This window comes from Microtus ochrogaster, chromosome 7, assembly GCF_000317375.1.
Source record: "Microtus ochrogaster isolate Prairie Vole_2 chromosome 7, MicOch1.0, whole genome shotgun sequence".
Lineage (NCBI taxonomy): Eukaryota > Metazoa > Chordata > Mammalia > Rodentia > Cricetidae > Microtus > Microtus ochrogaster.
In genome coordinates, this window is record NC_022014.1 from 44315312 (window position 1) to 44335765 (window position 20454).

General features: G+C 37.4%; 1 protein-coding gene across 1 annotated transcript in view; it reads right to left on the reverse strand.

Moving 5' to 3' along the window:
• The window catches only part of Meikin (meiotic kinetochore factor), a 39275-nt gene that overhangs the window by 12468 nt on the left and 6353 nt on the right, over window positions 1-20454 (reverse strand). Inside the window, exons 6-14 of the mRNA XM_005350069.2 lie at window positions 19107-19204; window positions 15555-15674; window positions 14416-14455; window positions 11727-11791; window positions 10921-10926; window positions 7083-7153; window positions 4712-4867; window positions 2984-3061; window positions 890-1009 (exon numbers count right to left, since the gene is read on the reverse strand). Coding sequence (XP_005350126.1) covers window positions 890-1009; window positions 2984-3061; window positions 4712-4867; window positions 7083-7153; window positions 10921-10926; window positions 11727-11791; window positions 14416-14455; window positions 15555-15674; window positions 19107-19204 — 754 coding nt within the window. The remainder of the gene's footprint in view (window positions 1-889; window positions 1010-2983; window positions 3062-4711; window positions 4868-7082; window positions 7154-10920; window positions 10927-11726; window positions 11792-14415; window positions 14456-15554; window positions 15675-19106; window positions 19205-20454) is intronic.

Sequence of the window (20454 nt, forward strand, 5' to 3'; positions counted from 1 at the left end):
GCAGGTGAATCTCTGAGTTTGAGGCCAACCTGGTCTACAAGAGCTAGTTCCAGGATAAGCTCCAAAGATACAGGCAAACTCTGCCTTGAAAAACAAAGAGAAAACAAGGCATCTAGAAGTCTCAACAGGGATTTCTAACAAGTGCTACTCAATTTCTGGAGTCAATAAGTCATCCTACCCTGTCCCATTTTGGATTATATGTGCGCGCACATGTGTGTACAAAGAAACTTGTGAAAAACAATAAGAGATCCACTGAGTTCAGGGAGTAAAATGTTTTTTGCCTTGCTTGGGTATGATGGCACATGCCTGTAATCTAAACATTTGGGAAGTTAAAACAAGAGTTTGAGGTTAAGACTGTGAATCTGAGTCTAGCCTGAACTACACAAAAGTTCTAGTCATGAAAAGTGAAAGAAAACAAAACAGTTTGTAATCTAGAATTACTATACTAAACTTTCCTTTGTACATAATACAATTTTCAGATAATAAAATTAGGACACAACACTGTTAAAACTAGGTACCTATAGGTAAAAGTGAAGTTAGATGCACACAGAACAATTCAGTCAAAATAGATTTTACACCTAATTGTGAGACCTACACCTCTTTAACAAAAACATTAACAGAAGCTTCCGAACATTTGATTTGATTATGACTTTTTGTATGACGCCAAAGATATAGGCCACAAAAGAAAAATTAGACAAGTTAAATGATGAAAAATTCCAAATGTTGTGTTTCAAAATATCCTATGTACAGAATAAAAAGAAAAGTCATAAAAGTGGAAGCTCACAAAGCTAAGAACTGAGTCTTCTCTACACACATAAAGGATGTTAGTCTCAAAAAACATCATCATAACTATCTTTACAGGAATTGAAGAAAAATCTTAAAATGTTACCTCACTTGAAGAACTTTCTTGCCCACTTGACACAGGAACAATTTCACTTGAGTTAACATAATTGCTGACATTTGGAAATAGTTCTTCAAAAGATACATTTTGCACTGGAGACAAATCAATCTATATAACAATATAACTCCTTTTACAGTTTCAAATATAATTAGTGTTAGGTAATGAAACATATTGAGAACACTATCTTATTCAAGTATTTTCTTGTGTATTTGAGGCACAAACAATTTCATTTGAATAAACATTATTAATTACATTTGGAAATAATTCTTTAAGACATATTTAAGTGGATAAATCAATGTATAAATATTTTTTCATTAAAGCAAAACAGAATATAAAATCACATATACTGGCAAGGATGTACAGAGATTGGAACCTTGTGCATTGCTATTAAGATTGTGAAATGATGCAAGTTCTATGGTATAGATTTTCTAGAAAATTTAAAGTGCCCCTACCATATGATCTAGAAATTCTACTTCTGGGATATACTCAGAGGAGCTGAAAAGAGGGCGCTTATATTTATACATATACTTTTAGCACCAGTGTTCATAACAACCAAAGCAGAAATGACCAAAATGTCCACTGACCAACAGACACATAAAGAAAATGTAATATTATAACAGAATGTTTTCATATCTAAAATGTAAGTAAGTGTGTGTGTGTGTGTGTGTGTGTGTGTGTGTGTGTGTGTGTATTGTATTGTGTTGTGAGTGCACGTGCCTCTACACTTACATGAAAATCAGAGAACATCTTTCAGGAGTTGGTTTTCACTTTTTACTGTATGATTCCTAAGGATAGACCTCAGGTGGTAAGAAAGTACCCTTACCTACTGAGCCATCCCACAGTATGTGTTTTTGAAATTATTTTATTTTATGTATATGGTGTTTTGGCTATACAAGTCTATGTGCCATGTGTATGTAGGACCCATGGAGGCCAGAAGAGGGTGCTGAATTTCCTGGACTTAGAGTTCGAGAGGGTTGTGAGCCACCATGTGGGTGTTGGAAATCATACCCCAGTCCTGTGGAAGAATAGCCAGTGCTCTTAGCCACTGAATCATCTCTCTGGCCCTTGGAAGTAATTTCTGACACATGCTATCACATATGTGAACTTGAGGACATAATATTTGTGTATTACATTAGTCATAATAGGAGGAATACTGCTGGGTATGGTGAGATATACCCAAAGTCCCAGGTACTAGGGGAGGCTGGGGTAGGAGGGTCAATTGATCTCAGGATAAGTCAGACCTTATCTCAAAAAATAAAGGCTACGTAATGTGTGATGCTTAACTATATGAAGCCTTCATGTAGTCAAATCACAGAGAGAAAGTAGAAAGGTGATTAGGAAGGGCCCAATAGGGAGTTACTTGTTTTATAGGTATGAAGTTTCAGTTTTACAAGATGAAAAAGAATTCTAGAACTAGATGGAGATGATGATTATATGGAAATGTTCAATGCACAACTAAACATGATTAAAATTCCAAATTTTATGTTACATATACAGAAAAGACTGGTTGTAATTGTATATGATTTTGATCCCAGCACTCCAAAGGTCGAGCTGGGCTGGTCTATGCATTCAAGAGCAGCCTGGTCTACAAAAGGAGTTCTAGGCCAGTCAGGGAATGAGGGGAAAGAGAAGGGAGGGGTGGAGGGAGAAGAATTTGTGACCTGGCAAGTCTGGCTAGAGAAGGTTCAGTCACTAAGAATGTGTACTGCAGAGGACCTATGTTTAGTTCCCAGTACCCATGTCAGGAAGTTCACAACCACCTGTGACTCCAGCTGCAGGGGATCGGATGCCCTCTTTTGGCTTTTGTGGGTACTCACACTCAGATGGACATACTCACAGACACGAGACATGTATACATAATTAAAAATAAAATCTTTAAACAAAACTCCTAAACAAACCCTGGTTGGTGTTGCAGTATTCCTCCTTACATACAGAGTATTCCCACTGAAAGTGTGTTTATGTAGTAGAAAAGTTCAGGTAGTATTCTTCATGGGCAAATGCCCCCAGAACAATAGAAACAGATGAATGGGGAGAGGAGAAGTCAGGACACAGATATCACAAAGGCCAAAGGCTGGTACTTACCACAAAGTCAGCTGCGTCTGAAGATGGCGTACTTGTTAACAGGGCTTTGTTTTGCTTATCAGGAGTAGAACTTTTTTTCTATAAATATTCATAAAATAGATAAATTATTAGAAAGAAAACATTTTAAAAATAGTAACTCAAGCTTAGTAGATTAGACCATGTGTAATAATAATAAAATCCTTATTCTGCTAATTAAATTTTAAATCACCTGACAGAAAACTGAAGAATTTTCTAGACTGAATTAGGTCAAGCAACTCTGAATAGAACTGTACCTGGTGTAACAACTACAGAAGAATGTTGAGGTTGAAATCACTATTAATTTAGAAAGAGAAGCTAGAGTGATAAATAATTAGCTTTGATTACCTCTTTTAACCACCTTAAATTACTTTCAGCATTTGTTTAGTTCCTGGAAGAGAACTGTACTTTTCATGGGCAGACTCACATCAACAAAATGGGAGTAGAAAGTAGGGGAGAAACTAGAGGGAAAGTAGGAGATACAAAGATGCAGAAAGAGAGGGACGCTTGAAGAGAACAGAAGGAAAAAGAGAAGATGATTGAGAGAAGGGAGAAGAGAGACAAAAGACAACAGAAAAAGAGACAGAGGCACAGAAGGGCAGGGATAGTGTGGAGAAGGGAGACAGGTTATGAGACAGAGACAGCAGTCAGAAAGAGACAAGCATAGACCACAAAGAAGAAACAGGCAGGAAAGCAAAGAAACGTGAGTGACAGATGGGTAGAGTGACTGAGGTAGGTAGTTTTATTTCCAGCAATCAGTGGCCTTTCTAAATCTTAGACTCCATAAACCCACCATGTCTTTCGGGGAAGTCTCTTTTCTTTATTGTGTGACCGTTACATGACGCCAAGTTTGGATCTGGAACCCAAACCCTGAGATAAACTGAAAATCATAGTTAAGTCTCTACTAGTTTTATTCCACTTTTACTTTTCTTTCACTCTGTTTTCCTTCTGATTTAATCTATTTAAATTAGTTGAAATAAACTAATCTAAAATAGATTATTAAGAAAATATTAAAAACTTATGGGTATATCTGCTTGGTACAGAATATGTTAACTCTTACTTATTAGCTACATACTTTAAATTTCTCTATCTGAACAATGAGGAGCAAGCAGCCTACCTTCAGGATTGGTGAGCAAGGATTTACAGAGAAAGAGAAGATTCTGGAGAGAAGACAGAATCAGTGTTCTGGTGAGCTAGTTCTATCATCACCGAGGCAGGCTCAGGGGTCTCTGTTCACATTTCCTTGAACAAAGAGCCTACTAGTACACCGTAAGGGGTATGTTTAGCACTAACCAAGCTGCATCAGGATCTTTAGGATCTTCATCAGCTGTCAAGCTGAGGTCGTCACCTCAGCCTTCGGCCAAGTCCTGAGCACACAGCACAACACAGACTTGGGTGATGCATACTCTTTGTTCAGAACTCCCCACCGGATCCAGGTAGTCACTGTTCAGTCCCTTATTACTTTTCTCAGGTATCATCTGCTCCAATAAGCCACCTGAACTCTTATTATGTCTCAGAATCTGCTTTGCAGGGCTCCCGATGACACAGCTGTCAATACTCAGTTCACTTTAAAAAAGCATTAGCTTGCATGCAGCTGTAGAACTTAGCTACTTTTTCTCTATATTTGTTAACAAATCGTGCATTACTAAACCTTCCCAATTAGTACATTGTAGTCTTTCCATAATTAGGAGTTAATAAAATACCAGGACTTACCAACACAGGTTCCAGGGGCTGAGGCAACAGAACATCCTCGACTGCGATGCTTTCAAGAGCTGAACTATAATGGGAGAATGGAGCCTTGCTGTCTAGACAACCAGAGCTTAACTTTGTTTGAACTTGTGGACCGCTACCTTCAGATTTCTTTGCAGGCTGAAACACATGCACAATAGCAAATATAATTCACAATGCCATGAAATATCCCTTGTCCTTCTCAGGCATCCTATTACTTCTTCAAGTTGAAAAAAAGGTTTAAATGTGCAGATAATTGATTTTTTAGGAAAAAAGAATGTGTTCTAAGGCTGGGGTATCTCCAGCACTATAAAACATGACAACACAAAGCCTATCATATGCCTAAAATGTTATGTGTTCCATATATTTAAATGAAAAAATCTGGTGAAAGACAAATTAGGTTGAAATACTCAGTTCTACCACATTTAAGGTAACAGCTCTCACATGGTGTTTTACAAAGTTGGAGGTGTGGATTGGTCAGTGGCAGAGCATTTGGCTAGCAGGGGTAACAAATTGGGTAAAAATGAGCTAGAAAACCAAACAATGTTTGCAAAAACAAATTATTAGGTCTGTTTTTCAACACCTAAAATTATACTAGGGAAAATATTAAATCTATTTATTGCTGTCTACCTTTTATAAATGTGAGGTTTGTCTTCTCTTTTTCAACATTGCTTTCAATGATCAGGTATCAATTTTGATGAATGATCATTATAATTTATTAATGATTTCTTTCATGTATTATGCCTTTGGCAGTATATTTAAAATTCATTATCATGTCCCAAATGTTACGTTTCAAACCTGGGACAAACAGCTGGGGTGCCTATTTAACATATAAAAGCAGACCTGGTCACCGGGTTCTCCCAGCGTCCCTCAGTTCCTACGTGTTATAGAGTAATGACAGAGTTGAAGACTAGATAGTTATGGTTACAGTTTTCCTTAGTTATGATAGAAAGTAAATTAGGTACAAAAGTTTGGACTCATCCAGAAAGGATAAATAACGTAATATTCCCCTAAATTTGCCAAATACTCATAAACTGGACATTGTAAACATATCCCTTACTTGGTAATTGTTCTTATTGTATATAGTTTTGAATTGTTAGAGTTAAAATCTTTCTTTTTATTTAGACAAAAAGAGGGAAGTTTTGTGGAATAATCTTTATGTAAACTGTAAAGATGCGTCATTTGGACTGGATTAATAAAAAGTTGAACAGTCAATAACTAGGCTGAGGAGGGATAGACAGGAGTGGTGGCCAGAGAGAAAAGGGGAGCCACCTAGCCAGACAAGAGCCAGCCAGCCCCCAGCTGGCTGGCCAGACATGGAGGAAGCAGGAAAGCAGGATGGACTACATAGATAAGGTAAACAAGTCTCAGGGCAGCACATAGATTAATAGAAATTAGCTTAATCTAAGTTATAAGAGCTAGCTAAAAACAAGCCTAAACTATAATTAATAAGTGTCCATATAGTGATTTAGGAGCTGGTTGGTGAAATAAAGACCAGGTTGCATGTAGCTAGCTATATGCATTTCCATGCCAATCACTTAATCAACTGAATCACCTCTCCAGCCCCTCCAATAATATCTCAAGACAAAGATTAGAAGTCTTTTCAATACTCCTCACTCCTTCCTCTATATCAATCTGTCAATTCTACAGGCAAAATTATCTTCAATCCATACACATCTCTCTCTCTTCTATCTATAAAACACGAAACACAAAATCTCTCACCAAAACTATTTTTAATTTCTTAGTGATAAGTCTCCCTGCTAACATGTTTGCCTTTTCCCAATTTATTCCCTAATCTATATAATAGGAAGAAAGTGGGTTTTAGAGCAACAAAGACCTGCCACAAACTACTAAAAAATGATGAAAACATAAACCTGTTTTCTCAACTATAGATACTATCAAACAAGCAAGCAAGCAAGCACACAAACAAAAAAACCAATTATCTTACTTGAATGATATAAAGAAACAATACAATTAACAAAAGCCTTTCAAAGTCCAAAAGACTTCCCCAGAGAACTTCAGACTCCAGAAGATTATAGTCTTCAGCATAAAGTACTGCTCTGGTTACAGAGTAAATTTCTTATTTGTACCTCAATGAATAATATGTACCTAGTCATTGAAAGGAAATCAGAAAAAAATGTTAAAATGCATTTTAATTCTCTTTTATTAAACTTACATAATGTATATATTTATGTATGGTATACATAGGGTTTTTACAAATTGAGTAAGTCTTATATTCCAAAATGAGTTTTTCTATTACCTTAAATACACAGAAAATAATTTCTGAATGTGTTAATAAAAATCACATCTTTTATTGGTGCAATTATCTGTATAGTTATCCTGCTTCAATACTTGCTTTTTTCTTTGCTTTTTTGGTGGTTGGAGGGCCAGTTTTCTCAGCAAACATAACCTCAGAAGTTGCATTTTCTACAAATGAAAACATAGTTTGATTCTATTTAACCAGCTATTAATTAAATACAGACGACAGAGAATTCAAATTCAAAACCAACCCAAACCCCGGCTTTTAATGACTTTACCTCTGTAAAAGGAAGAAAAACTTAATGTATGCTGAATAATCTAACTTGCCTCAGATAGAAGAAAATATTCCCTTAAAAATTTAGGTCAGACAGGGCTGCACTGGCTGCGCTTGCAGGGGGCCTGGGTTTGATCACCAGCACCCACATGTGGTTTACACTCTTCTGCAACTCCAGTTCCAGGGGATCCAATGGCCACTGCAGACACGGTGCACACACACAGTATACACATATACATACAGGCAAAATACCCATACCCCAACACATAAAATAAGACAAAAACCATCCCAGAGGTCCATGTTTCATAGAAGTAGAATACAAGGTTTACTTTTGAGTTAGGAGGGAGGTATGTAGTGCAGCTCTTTATTTCTACTCCCCTGTATTAAGCACTGCCTTTCTACTGTGATCTTCCTAGCAGCGTTTAGTCATTTACTTATGAATGCAATGAGATTTCTCTGTTGCCCAGACTCGTCTTGAATTTCTAGGCTTAAGCCATTCTCCTGCCTCAGTCTCCTGAGTAGTAATGACTCCACATACCTGCTACTATACCTGACTCTATCAACATTTAAAACAAACTCAGGCCTGGCCTATGCTATTCCGACTTTTCCTGTGCTCCATATTGCCTCCTGCAGCACATCTCACTGTAGCTGCACTTCTTCAGAGAGCCACCCATACTTGACTTCACTGCCTCTCCTCCTGTGTACTCTCAGATTCAAAGCTGTCCAGCTTCGTCCTCATTAGCATCAGCAAAAACACCCCTGTTCTGTCTCCTGGATCTTCACAAGGTGCTGACTGTCCCCTGCTTCTGCTCCTCCCCACATCTCCCTCCGTTCTCTACTCCCCAGACTGAGTACAAAGCAACAGTACTCACTGAGTGCTGGCACTATGCACACTATGCATATGATCTGGGTTTAATATTGCACATCCAGCTTGTCTTTACTCTCTGCACCACTACCCTGATTTGAGGCACCACCTTCTCTATAATTCATTGGACCCTTATTTACCTAAAATGTAAACCTAGGGACATTTGCTTAAGATTTTTTTGTCAGGCTTTCCATTGCCATCAAATTAAAATTCAAACTCTTTACTTTGACATACAAAGTCCTTTTTATGATTCATGATTCCCCAGCCTAAAATATTTTCCAGAGAAAATATAGTATTCTCAGTTAAATTTGAATTTCAGTAAAACTTTAGTTAAATAATCCAGCTTAATAGTATTTATTTTGCAGTGTTTGAAGCATACTTCTACCAGAATATTTGCCATTTACCTGAGTTCAAGCTTAATGCATTTATTTGCTAAATCTGGAAACTTTGAGGGTTAATGGATTACTTCTATCATTTTCATCTCCCAAGGTGAAGAACATTCATAGGTAGATTTATGAGTTTGTGGGAGATAAAAACTACTACCAACATTTTGTAATAAATTAAACAGAACAATAACAAACATGGGAGTACTGAGGATAACCTCTGGACAACTGGTTTGTAGTTCCTAAGATTAAGACCAGGTTAGATCTGGATTATGATCATTCTTACTCCACAGTTTTCATTCTAATTAGTCTGATTACTTTAAATTATTTTCTACCTCATTAATGTATGTTATACAATGATGTATTATTATTATCACTATCATCATCATCATTACTATTATTAATAATTATTGAGACAGAATCTCACTATGTAGCTCTACAAACACAATCTGTAGACCAGGCTGGCCTTGAACACACAGTTATCTGCTTGCCTCTGCCTCTAAAGTGCTGGTATCTAAGGCACACACCATCATACCCATCACAATGAATTGTTACATAATGCATACTTTAGAATGGTGACATTCAGTGGGTTAACTGCCAGCTTCATGGGCTGTTTAAATTCAATTGAAATTACATAAAATTTAAAAAAAGCTTTTAAAATGAATGTGTGTGTGTGTGTGTGTGTGTGTGTGTGTGTGTGTGTGTGTGTGTGTGTGTGTGTGATTGCTGGTTTACTCTGTCTTGAGTCTTCTCATGGCTTCTGAGGTACAGCTCTAATGCACCAGCCACTAAGCCTAGGCGTCACCTGATGGACATTTCCTTCTTTCCCTCCTTCTACATATTGAAGTGTTACATTTACATTCTTCTTATTAGTTTTAATTCATTTTTACTTCCATATGATTTCACCTAATCCTATGTCATCAAAACACCTACATTCCAACTCCAAATAGATATCAGAGTGTGTGTGTTTGTGTATAAAAACAGCCTCTGTCCTGAATTCCAGAGTCATATATCACAAACTACCTTGATGAAAGTGACACTTGAAGCTAATGCACCTCTCTAGGCTGAATTATTTTATTCAAGGTTGTATATACAAAGGTCACAGTACTTCCTCAGATAGAACTGCCTTAATTTCTCCATTTAAAACATCATACCTAGGGGCTGGCAAGATAGTTCAGTGAGTAAAGTCACTTACCAGACAACAAGCTTAGAAACATGAGTTCAATCTCCAGAACCCACATATAGGTGGGAGGAAAACAGTAGCTCCACAAAGTTGTCCTCTGACATCTACACGTGTGCTGCCATGTGTGCGCCTGCCACATGCACCCACAGACAGTAATAATAGCTTACCCAGTCACACTCTTTACCCTGCTTCATTTTTTTTCATTGTTCTTATTTATATTCTTATACATACTCTATTTCTCTCATACAATACATCCTAACCACAGTTTCCCCTTCCTCCACTTCTCCTACTTCCCCTGCCACATCCCCTCTTCCTCAGATCCACTCTCCCTCTCCTTCCCTTCAGAAAAGAGCAGGCCTCTAAGAGACAACAGCCAAACAGGACAAAACAAGATACAATAATACAACAAGGCAAAAGCCCTCACAATGAGGCTGGAGAAGGCAACTCAATAGGAGTAAAAGAGCCCCAAGAACAGGCAAAAGAGTCAGAGATACATCCATTCCCACTGTTAGTAGTCCCACAAAACCACCAAGCTAACAGCTATAACATACACAGACGTGGTGCAAAGCCATGTAGGCCCCATGCCACTTAAGTCTCTGTGAGCTTCAGAAGTGAATATAAAAATTTTTATTTCTCTAGTCCCTTGAATGTGATATTACAAAGCGAGTTTCCTTTAATTTCCTCGTGCTAACTGTCTAGAGTACAGGCTCAGTGTCTAACACTATAATACTATTGTTCAGAATAGTATGAGCTTAACCTTTTCTCTCTCCAAGACAGGATATCAACTGTTTAGCTCTAGTTGTCCTAGAAATCACTATGTAGATTAGAATGAGCTCTCAAAAACAATTTCTCAAAATGAAGATTTTAATACTAAACTGTGTATTTTTGATCCATATAAACATTTGAAATAATAATTTTTTTGAAGAAGGAACAATTCTTCAATTTTGCTTTCAAATAAATAATATAAAACTTCTTGCAAGAAATAAAGAAAACAGGGGCTAAAGGGATGGCTCAGTCATTACGATCACTGGCTGCTGCTCTTCCAGCGTACCTCAGTTCAATTCCCAGCACCCACATGGCAGCTCACAACTGTTTACAACTCCAGTTCCAAGGGATCTGTTCCTCTCTTCTGGCCTCTGCAGGTATTGTATGCACATGGTGCACAGGACACATACAGGCAAAACACTCATAAAAATAAACCTGGAAAAAGAAACAAAATAAAAATCTGACCTAAGACTGAGGCTAATAGGTACATAAATGTCCTGCTATGTTCACTCCAATAATAAATTAAAGAGTGCCAGTAATGCAAGACATTTTGTTGATCCTAGCATTTTCCAGTCATGACATGTGGCCCCAATTGTTCTTCTACCACTGAACCTATAAGGGCAGAGAAAATGTGTCACTTCCCACTGGGGTATACAGCAATGCCTAATATAGAATATTTTAAGTATATTTCTAATAAAAATAAACAATAGGTTGTATATGAATAGTAAAGACCCATTTTCTAACCTAGATAATATATTTATTAATAAATATATTTATTAATAAAAAATAATAATTTTTTTTGTTTTTCGAGACAGGGTTTCTCTGTAGCTTTGGAGCCTGTCCTGGAACTCCCTTTGTAGAGCAGGCTGGCCTCGAACTCACAGAGATCCGCCTGCCTCTGCCTCCCGAGTGCTGGGATTAAAGGCGTGTGCCACCACCACCCGGCTTCTAACCTAATAATATTCTTTTCTTTCTTTCTTTTCCCTCTCCCTCTCTCTCTTCCCCTCCTCTCTTACTTTTTTTCATTGAGATGGGGTGCATTCCTAGCTGGCCTGAATTTGCTATGTAAACCAGGCTGGCTTCTAACTTGCTTGTTTTCTGAATGCTGGGATTAAAGGTGTGTACACCACCACCATAAGCAGCCAAATCTTTATTTTTAAAATGCAACTGAGCTAAAATGTTTCCTGGAGTACCTAGTTTGTTAATATATGGTATACTGTAGCAAAGGTAAATATGTAATCATTTAAATAATTAGTGCCACTAATTATTACCTGATGCTAAATTTGAAGTACACTTTGGTTCTGAAGAGATATGTGGGGCTTCTAATGTCATCTCTCTGTAATAAGAACAAATTAGTGATATTTTCTAATCTTTTAGTAACTTTCAATTATCCTCAAATTATACTGAAATTAAAGACATGCAATTAATTATTCTGTAGGAAAATATAACTAGTCAAAAATGCATCATATTTATAGTAACAGATAACAATAACATGTATGTACATGTTTATGTAGAGGAAAGTCCTGGTGTTTAGAATTACATAGACCTGAGTTAACCCTGGTTTTACCACTCATACTTCAGTGGCCTTGAGAAAGCTACCCAACCTGTCCTGAGTCTTACTTGCAAAGAAATTGCCAGGATGTTTTTGGTGAGGACCCCAAACATAAGTGATATTTGGACATGAGTGTGTTTTTCTCTTTGGCACTTCCACAAATGAGACTGCATTCCGTTCTGACTAAACATGCAGGTGAGGATGAGTTATTACAAGAAGATCCAGGCTCAGCATTCGCTCCTAAAACAAGTTCTGAGAAAGACAGATTTCCTTGAAGACAACAGAGTTGAAAACCAAATGTGAGATGAGACTTTTCTAGATTCCTGTATTAGTTAACTGAAAAGTAGAACTCAGTAAAGAGCCAACTATTTTTCTGTCATTTCTCTTTAAGCTCTTATTTCCAAATAGAGCTGCCTTGCTTCTGAATGAACCTTCATGTGAACTACTTCTTACTGGGGCATTTCAGGGACACCCTGAGTTCTCTTCAGATCACATAACTCTTCCGCCTTTCACTAATGCATCTCAGCTGCCCTATGAATAAACAGTTATTTTTAGGGATGAAGACTCCAGTGTAGTGACACAACTGCACACTTCTGCTATGACACGTAAATCTCTCCCTGCTCTGGCCCGATTCAGACCCCTGCTATGGGGACAGCAAGCCCTACCTCCGCTTCTCTAGTTCTAGTCTCCCACTGCCAGCTTGCCACACACTTGTCTGAAGCTGGCTTCCTCTGGCATTGGATCAGTGGACTTTCTCCAGTCTGTAGGCTACCTTTCCATTTTCTTGAGTTTTCTATAAGTATTCACTGAGTGTTAAATTATTTTACATTTCTCACAATCTGCTTCAGTCATGATGAAAACCTTTCAGTGGCTCTCAATATCTCTGGGACAAAATAAAAATTCCACCCTCCAGGCCTTTCACAGATCAGATCGTGGCCACCCTCTTGAACTCAGATGCTATCAGTTTCACAGACTCTCAGGTCAGTACACTTACCCTGAACCAAACACTTCCTCTAATAACACACTTCTCCTTGGTCTTCCCCACAGCAATTCTACCACTTTTTTTTTGCAAGAGCCTCAACATCAAGCAATATTGGCATTAATTAATAATAACTACCTCCACAATAGTTCCTCCTAAAACAGAGTTTTTTAATAAGTGTTTTTGAGACAATTACACAAATAATCCATTGTTATTATTCCTAGGAGCCAAGAGAGGTCAGTGTGTTCTTAGAGTTTTAGAAAACTACATAAATCATCAGTGCATATCTTACGGAAACTCTCAATGTTATACTGAATAGTGTACATGATTAGAATCACACAAACCAGGGCTTAAAGCCAACTTATGCTACATTTTGGCAATTCACAATGAATTGGGTTTTTTTTTCTTTCATTACCTTTCATTAGATTACCAAAAATCTAAGAAATTAAAAGTCTAATTCAGTTTAGTTAGATGATGCAATTATCTGCAATCCACAAGAATTGAATACTTTCCCTGCAATACTACTTTTATTGAATACAAATTTAGAGAAAAAGTACCTTTTTATATTCTTTCACTATGACAAAAATCACTTTGGTAATTGTGCAAGGACTAAACTAACCTACCAGTTTGATAGATTTACAAAAAGTCAGACTAAGAGAGAACCAAAGATGGGAAGAACAGGCTTGAGATGATTATAATCAGCACACAAAGGTCGGTATCCAAAGCTATGAGTAGATAATATGAATTAATAAATGCTTGACTAATAAATTCTTACAAAATGAAGCCTGATTCAATGTTAACAAAACAACTTTGATAAGACAAAAATATACCCAATGATTTTTATTAAATGTTACTTGACATATGTGCTATAATTCAAAATGATAGAGTCAGCCTTGGCCACGGTCTCTCCCATCCCACCACTGGCTCTAACAAGTCTTGCTACTTCTACTTGCAAACGTCGTAGGAGCTCAGCCTCTTAGCTCAGGCCCTCCTCTGGCTAGTCCTCCTACCTAAAGAGCTCTTTACCCAACTTGCCCTTCTTGTAGATAACTCTCAAATGATGCCTTTCCAATGGGACCTCCACACCACACCATTTAAAGTAGCAAGCTTCAACTCCAACACTCCAGAGGCCATCTTGCTTTACCTTTTTTGATATCATCTTTTCAACACAGCAAGTGGCACCACATTTGCTTGTCTATTGTCTATCTCCCCAAAATGTAATGTGGATTTGATGAGGACAGTAATTTTGTGTTTCATTGATTTTACTCCTTATTATATCCCAGCAATTAGAACACTCCTGACTAGAGTAAGTGATCAGCAAATACTGAATCAAGTTTATCTGAGTTTGTGGAATGGCAGTCATCACTATCATATAACTCTTATAATAAAGGGTTTTGAAAAGTACAATACCAAAATTTTTAGTTCTTACATTTTTCTATGGCATTCCTCATAGTTTTCTGGAGAAGAACCTACCAAAGGGGAGGAGGAAATCAATCCATTAGACATAGAGATAATCCAAAGGCACATAAGGGGCTAAAATTATCCTGGATAAAATATTTCTCTTCAGCATACACACTGACCAAACTTCTGATTTTATGTTTAACTGTTTTATCGTGATTCTCATTTGTGTCTCTTAAATTAGGCAAAGGTATTTTGAAAATATCAAAGTAAAACATAAAAAGTATTATGAAGTGTTATGAGATACATAAATATTTGTGTAGTTCTTTATAATCTGAGTACCTTTCACAACTATTATCTTGGGAATTTTACAATATCCAAGTCAGTCAGACACACCAATTTATTTTTCCCCGTTTCACCTGTATGGAAACAAGGACTAATCAGTTACACAACCCACCACCTGCCTTAGGTGTTAGCTGAATCAATGATGTCCAGGTACAGTAAGAAAGCCTAGCTCAAGCTGAGGTAGACCACGGAGATGAGTAAGGGCAGACAGCTTGCCAAGCACGCCCACGGGCCTAGGTTCAGTCTCTAGCACTGTAAACATCCAACAGTAATAAAGAAGATTGGACTGGGGTGGAAGAAGAATTAGTCAGTAAAGTACTGAGCAAACATCCACAAGGACCTGAGTTCAGTCCCCAGGACTCATGTTGTGGAGGAGAAGACCAGCTCCCAAAAGTCATCCTCTGATCTTCACAAGTATGTCATGGCACAATATATGTACATGTACTCAATCCACATATTAAATAAATGTAATTTTTTAAATTAGGGACTGGCAGATGGTCCGTTGATAAAGGTGCTTGCTGCCAAGAATTTGATCCCCAGGACTTGTCAGGCTGTTTTCTGAACTCTATATGTGCAGTATGGCACATGCAAATGCTCATGCATACACACACATGCATACAGACACATAATAGATAAGTAAAATGTAAACAATAAACTAGAAACCCTTATTACTAAAACTATTGTTAGGTATTATTTGTAACCAGAAGCAATCTTGGCTCATAGGTTTAGATTATAAGTCATTTAGAATAGAAAAAAACTACTTTCATTTTCCAACATAGATGAGGGATTTTCTTCATGAGAGAGAAAAACGAATGTAAAACTCACTTAGAATTGCTGAGAGGTCTGAGAGCTGTGCCACCTTCTCTACAGCCACTGCATTGCTGGTGTCTAGAAGAGTGGAATTCTTGCAGGACTTGTACTCTGGCAACCTGGGATGCTCACAATCTAAAAAACAGAATATATCATGGTACATACCATACACTCATGTATGTGAATGTGTGTGTGCTAAATAAATAAATATAATTTCAAAGTTTTAAGATAACATAAAACTTTGAAAAGCCTACAAGTGACAGATTACTCCATGCCCCAAACTTAGGTCCTATCCATTCCAGACAATGGTAATTGAAGGTTTTGGATAGAACAGAACACAAGGATAAGCCATAATGACATCAAGGTAAGAATCTACAGTCCAGGCCAGTTCTCTGTCCTTGCATGTCTTCTGTCTAGATTTTTGCTTTACAGAGATCACTGAGCTGCAGAGTGGCAGCATACACATAACTGGCTGACTCTCATACTCTCTGTACTCCTCTCCATCCATTAAGCCTCATGCCAGTGAGAAACATGGTCACACTGCCGCTACTTGGATTCAGTTTTAAACTTCCTATTGACTGTGGCTATGTAAGAATTTGCTACCTGTTGCATCCCTGTATGTACCTTTCACCTGTCCACAGCATACTATCATATCATCAGATAGTCTTCTTATGTATGGAAACTGCGAATTGAACCTAGGACCTCACGCAAGCTGGCCAAACATTCTACCACTGAGATACATCTCCAAATATATTAGATATTCAATGTAGGTATCATGATGATAAAATACTACAAAAATCTTATTCTTCTGGTATACCATGCAATCTTTTGATTTTCCTGAATCAGTGTTCCCCTATCTTCACAGATGGTTTAATTTTATATGTATTTCATTCTCTTAGTCTTTTTTTGTTTTTGAATTTCAAGACAGGGTTTTTCTATGTAGTCCTGGCTGTCATGGTACTCACTCTGTAGACCAAGAAGGCCCCAAACTCACAGAGATTTGTCTGCCTCTGTCTCCCAAGTACTGGGATTAAAGGCGTGCACCACCACCGCCTTGCAAGATTTTGGAATTTTAGAGAGACTATGAATATTTTAGAGAAACTCTAAACTTTGAAAGAGATTTTAAATGTTTTGAAGAGATTGAACTTTTCTTACTCTTTATTTTTGTTTTTGTTTTTGAGACAGGGCCTCTCAATGTATCCCTGGCTGTCCTGGAACTCACTATGTATGCCAGGCTAGTCTCAAACTCACAGAGATTCACTTGCCTCTGCCCCAAGAGCTAGGATTAAAGGCATGTGCCACCATACATGTCAAGAGACTGAACTTTTTTTTTCCAAGACAGGATTTCTCTGTAGCTTTGGAGCCTGTCCTGGAACTAGCTCTTGTAGACCAGGCTGGCCTCAAACTTGCAGAGATCCACCTGCCTCTGTCTCTCAAGTGCTGGGATTAAAGATGTGCACCACCACTGCTTGGGAAGCGAGTGACCTTTTAAAGTATCTGAATTTTTAAAGACTGTGACTTTTGCCGGGCGATGGTGGCGCACGCCTTTAATCCCAGCACTGGGGAGGCAGAGGCAGGTGGATCTCTGTGAGTTCGAGACCAGCCTGGTCTACAGAGCTAGTTCCAGGACAGGCTCCAAAGCCACAGAGAAACCCTGTCTCGAAAAACCAAAAAAAAAAAAAAAAAAAAGACTGTGACTTTTAAAAGTTGGAATGTTTTATATTGTGATATTAATATTAACATGTCAACTTGGGGGCAAATGACAAAAGAAAGGTTCTAGTTGAATAGTGATGTGACTGTATGCTATCAAGTTGATAAGGGGTCAATTATGTTGGCTAGTTTTATATCAACTTGACACAAGGTAGAGTCACCTAGGAAAAAGGAATCTCAATTGAGAAAACGTCCCCACCAGACTTGTCTGCAGGCAAGCCTGTGGGACATTTTCTTGATTAAAGATTGATGTGGGAGGGCCCATTTCATTGGTGATGCTGTCACCCCTGCACTCTAGGGTCCTGGATGGTATGAGAAAACAGGTTGAGTGTGCCAAGAGGAGCAGGCCAATAAGCATCACTCCTCCATCAATTCTTGCCTCCAGGTTCCTGCGTGGAGTTCCCAGTTTGACTTCCCTGGACAGACTATAAGCTCTAAGATGAAATAAACCCTTTCCTCTATAAGTTGCTTTTAGTAATGAGGTTTATCACAGCAATAGAAAGCTAACTAAGACACCAGCATCATTTGTTGAAAAGGATATCTTTTCTTCAATGTGCATTTTTGGTGTTGTCAAAATTCTCATGCCTGTAGCTGTACAGGCATCTATCTGGGTTCTTTCCTTTATTTTTATGATCTATATGTCTGTTTAAGTACCAGTATCATGCTGTTTCTATGACCATGGTTCTGTAGTTTAGAATTTTAAATCATTGTTAATTGACCGAAAATCTTTTGTGTCTCCCCACAAAGTTATTTTTTTTTCAGAATTGTAAAAGCACAAAAAGATAATCCAACCAATTAAGCCCATTTCCAGGCCTTTATTACATTTGTTCACTGATACCCTGTTGCCCAAAGCAAGCTATATAGCTCACCCAATGTGAAAAAGTAGAAAACTACCACAGAGGAATGAGCAATTTAGACCAACATATCAAAAATCACAGCATCCCTTTTATTAACAGATCCTAGAGCCATCTAATCCATAATCCCTCTGACTAAAAACATCCCAAAAGGTAATTCTTCAGGGAATCCCAATATTTGGGATGTTAAGACAGGGGAACTCAAGTCACTTCAAGTTCAGCCTGGTTTACATAGTAAGGCCTTATTTCAAAAGAGGCTTCCTTTGAGTAGAAAGGAACAGTCACAATATCTGCCATTTAAAAATGACATCAACACATATGTATATAACTGGGCAAATATAGTATACAACTGTACGGTATATATATATATATATCTGTACAAACATTAGTCACCATTAGTTTGTACAGTTATATACACATGTAACATGTTCATGCTTGTACATGTTCTGTCATCATGACTCCATCCCTTCTATCTAAGTTTGCCCTCCCTCTCCCCCTCCTTCACTAGGTCTCCTTTGCTCTAGATTCTCCTCATCTACTTTCAAGTCACCTTTCGGTTTTATTTCAACATATGAGAGAAAATACACAATACTTGTTTTTTTTTTGTGTCTTGATTAGGATTCATGACTTCTTCTTTCCAATTCACTGTGTCTTTATGAGTTTGATTTTGAAAAGAAAAAGGCACGTTCTATTGTTACAGGAAGTTGTAGAGAAAAGCCTATGTTGTCTTCCATCATCAACCAAAGGCTCTATTTATAATAAATAATAAATAACTGAAGAAAATTCAAGCAAGGATTTGGCCTATTTAACATGTCATATACTGAAGAATAAGAAAACTACATGAAATAAAAGAAAGCAAATAGAGGTGTACAATGAGGGTATGGATATTTAGAGAACAAATACACCTTCACCTCCATTAAGTGCAGATATATCCACTGTAAGACGTATGGACAAAGCAACAGTTTTACAGCCCAGCCAACTAAGGATGAAATCATATTCTTACTCAAATAGTCTGATCCTCTGAACAGCTCAGGTGATGAGAAGCTATTCTCTTCAGTACTCTTTGTATATGAGTCTGTGTCTGAAGAGCTCAGGGGACAACTGGAAACATCGTACTCTGAAGTTATCTCTGTAAAATAAAGGGAAACAAAAAAAGTTGAAAGGGATAAAGAACAGAATTAAAATCCCAAAAAGGCACATCTGTAGAAATGTGTTATATATATATGTATATGTATATATATATATATGTAGTCATATAGCAAGAATTTAATATTGACTTCACACACAATTAGGAAATCATAATATTGTCAATGATTTTGATTTAAATCTTAGACAAACAAATGCTTTGATATTGATAAACACATTATAATCCTTTTTGACTGTTTCCCTAAGTTTTACTTTTTACGGCCCACTCCTTTTTCATTTCATCTGTAATCCTAGCTCAAAAATTCAAGTTCTATATGTAAGCAATTCACTAGCTAAGAAGAAAAAGGATGAATCCAGCCATTCCATCCAAAAAAAGGACAGACTAAAATAAGACAGAATGAAAAGTAGACAAACAAAAGACTGAACAGACATCCTAGAAATATTCAAATGTATATGCATAACTGATTTTTATGAAGACATGTAAGTAGTTTAATGAAGAAAGGAAGGATTGTCTTTTAAACAAATTGTGTTAGAATAACTCCACATGCATATGTAAAACCATAACAAACATTGGGTGTGTGACTTTGTGGTAGAATATTTGTGAAGCCCTAGGTCCAATCACTATCATAACAAAAGCCCTTCATCCCCAAAAACAAAACTCCAAAAAACAAAACAAAACAAAAGTTGAGCTGAAGAGATGGCTCAGCAGTTAAGAACACTTGCTTTTCTTGCAGATGACCTGTATTTGGTCCTAACACCTGTATAGCAACTTATAGCCACCTGTAACTCCATTTACAAGGAATCTGAGACATCCTCCTCGCCTCCTTGAGCACCAGGCACACATGTGGTACAAATACATACATATAGACACTCATACACATAAAAATAAATTTTAAGAAACTTAAATTTTATACTCTAAGAAATTAACACTAAGTTAGGCATGTTGGTGCATGATTCATGGAGAAGGGTTGTAGTCCTACCTACTCAGGAGGCTGAAGCAGGGAAATATAGAATTTAAGGCCAGCCTAGGCAAATTAGTGAGACATTTCCTTAAAATAAAAAGTGAAAAAAGAGATCTGGTGGAAAGACACTGCAAAAGCAACATTATAAATAGAAGAGCTACACACTGTGCGGCAATCAGTGCTCATACAGGACTCTGGTACACCGACACACATCTTTACCTGGACCAAGGCCACAGAGAAAGC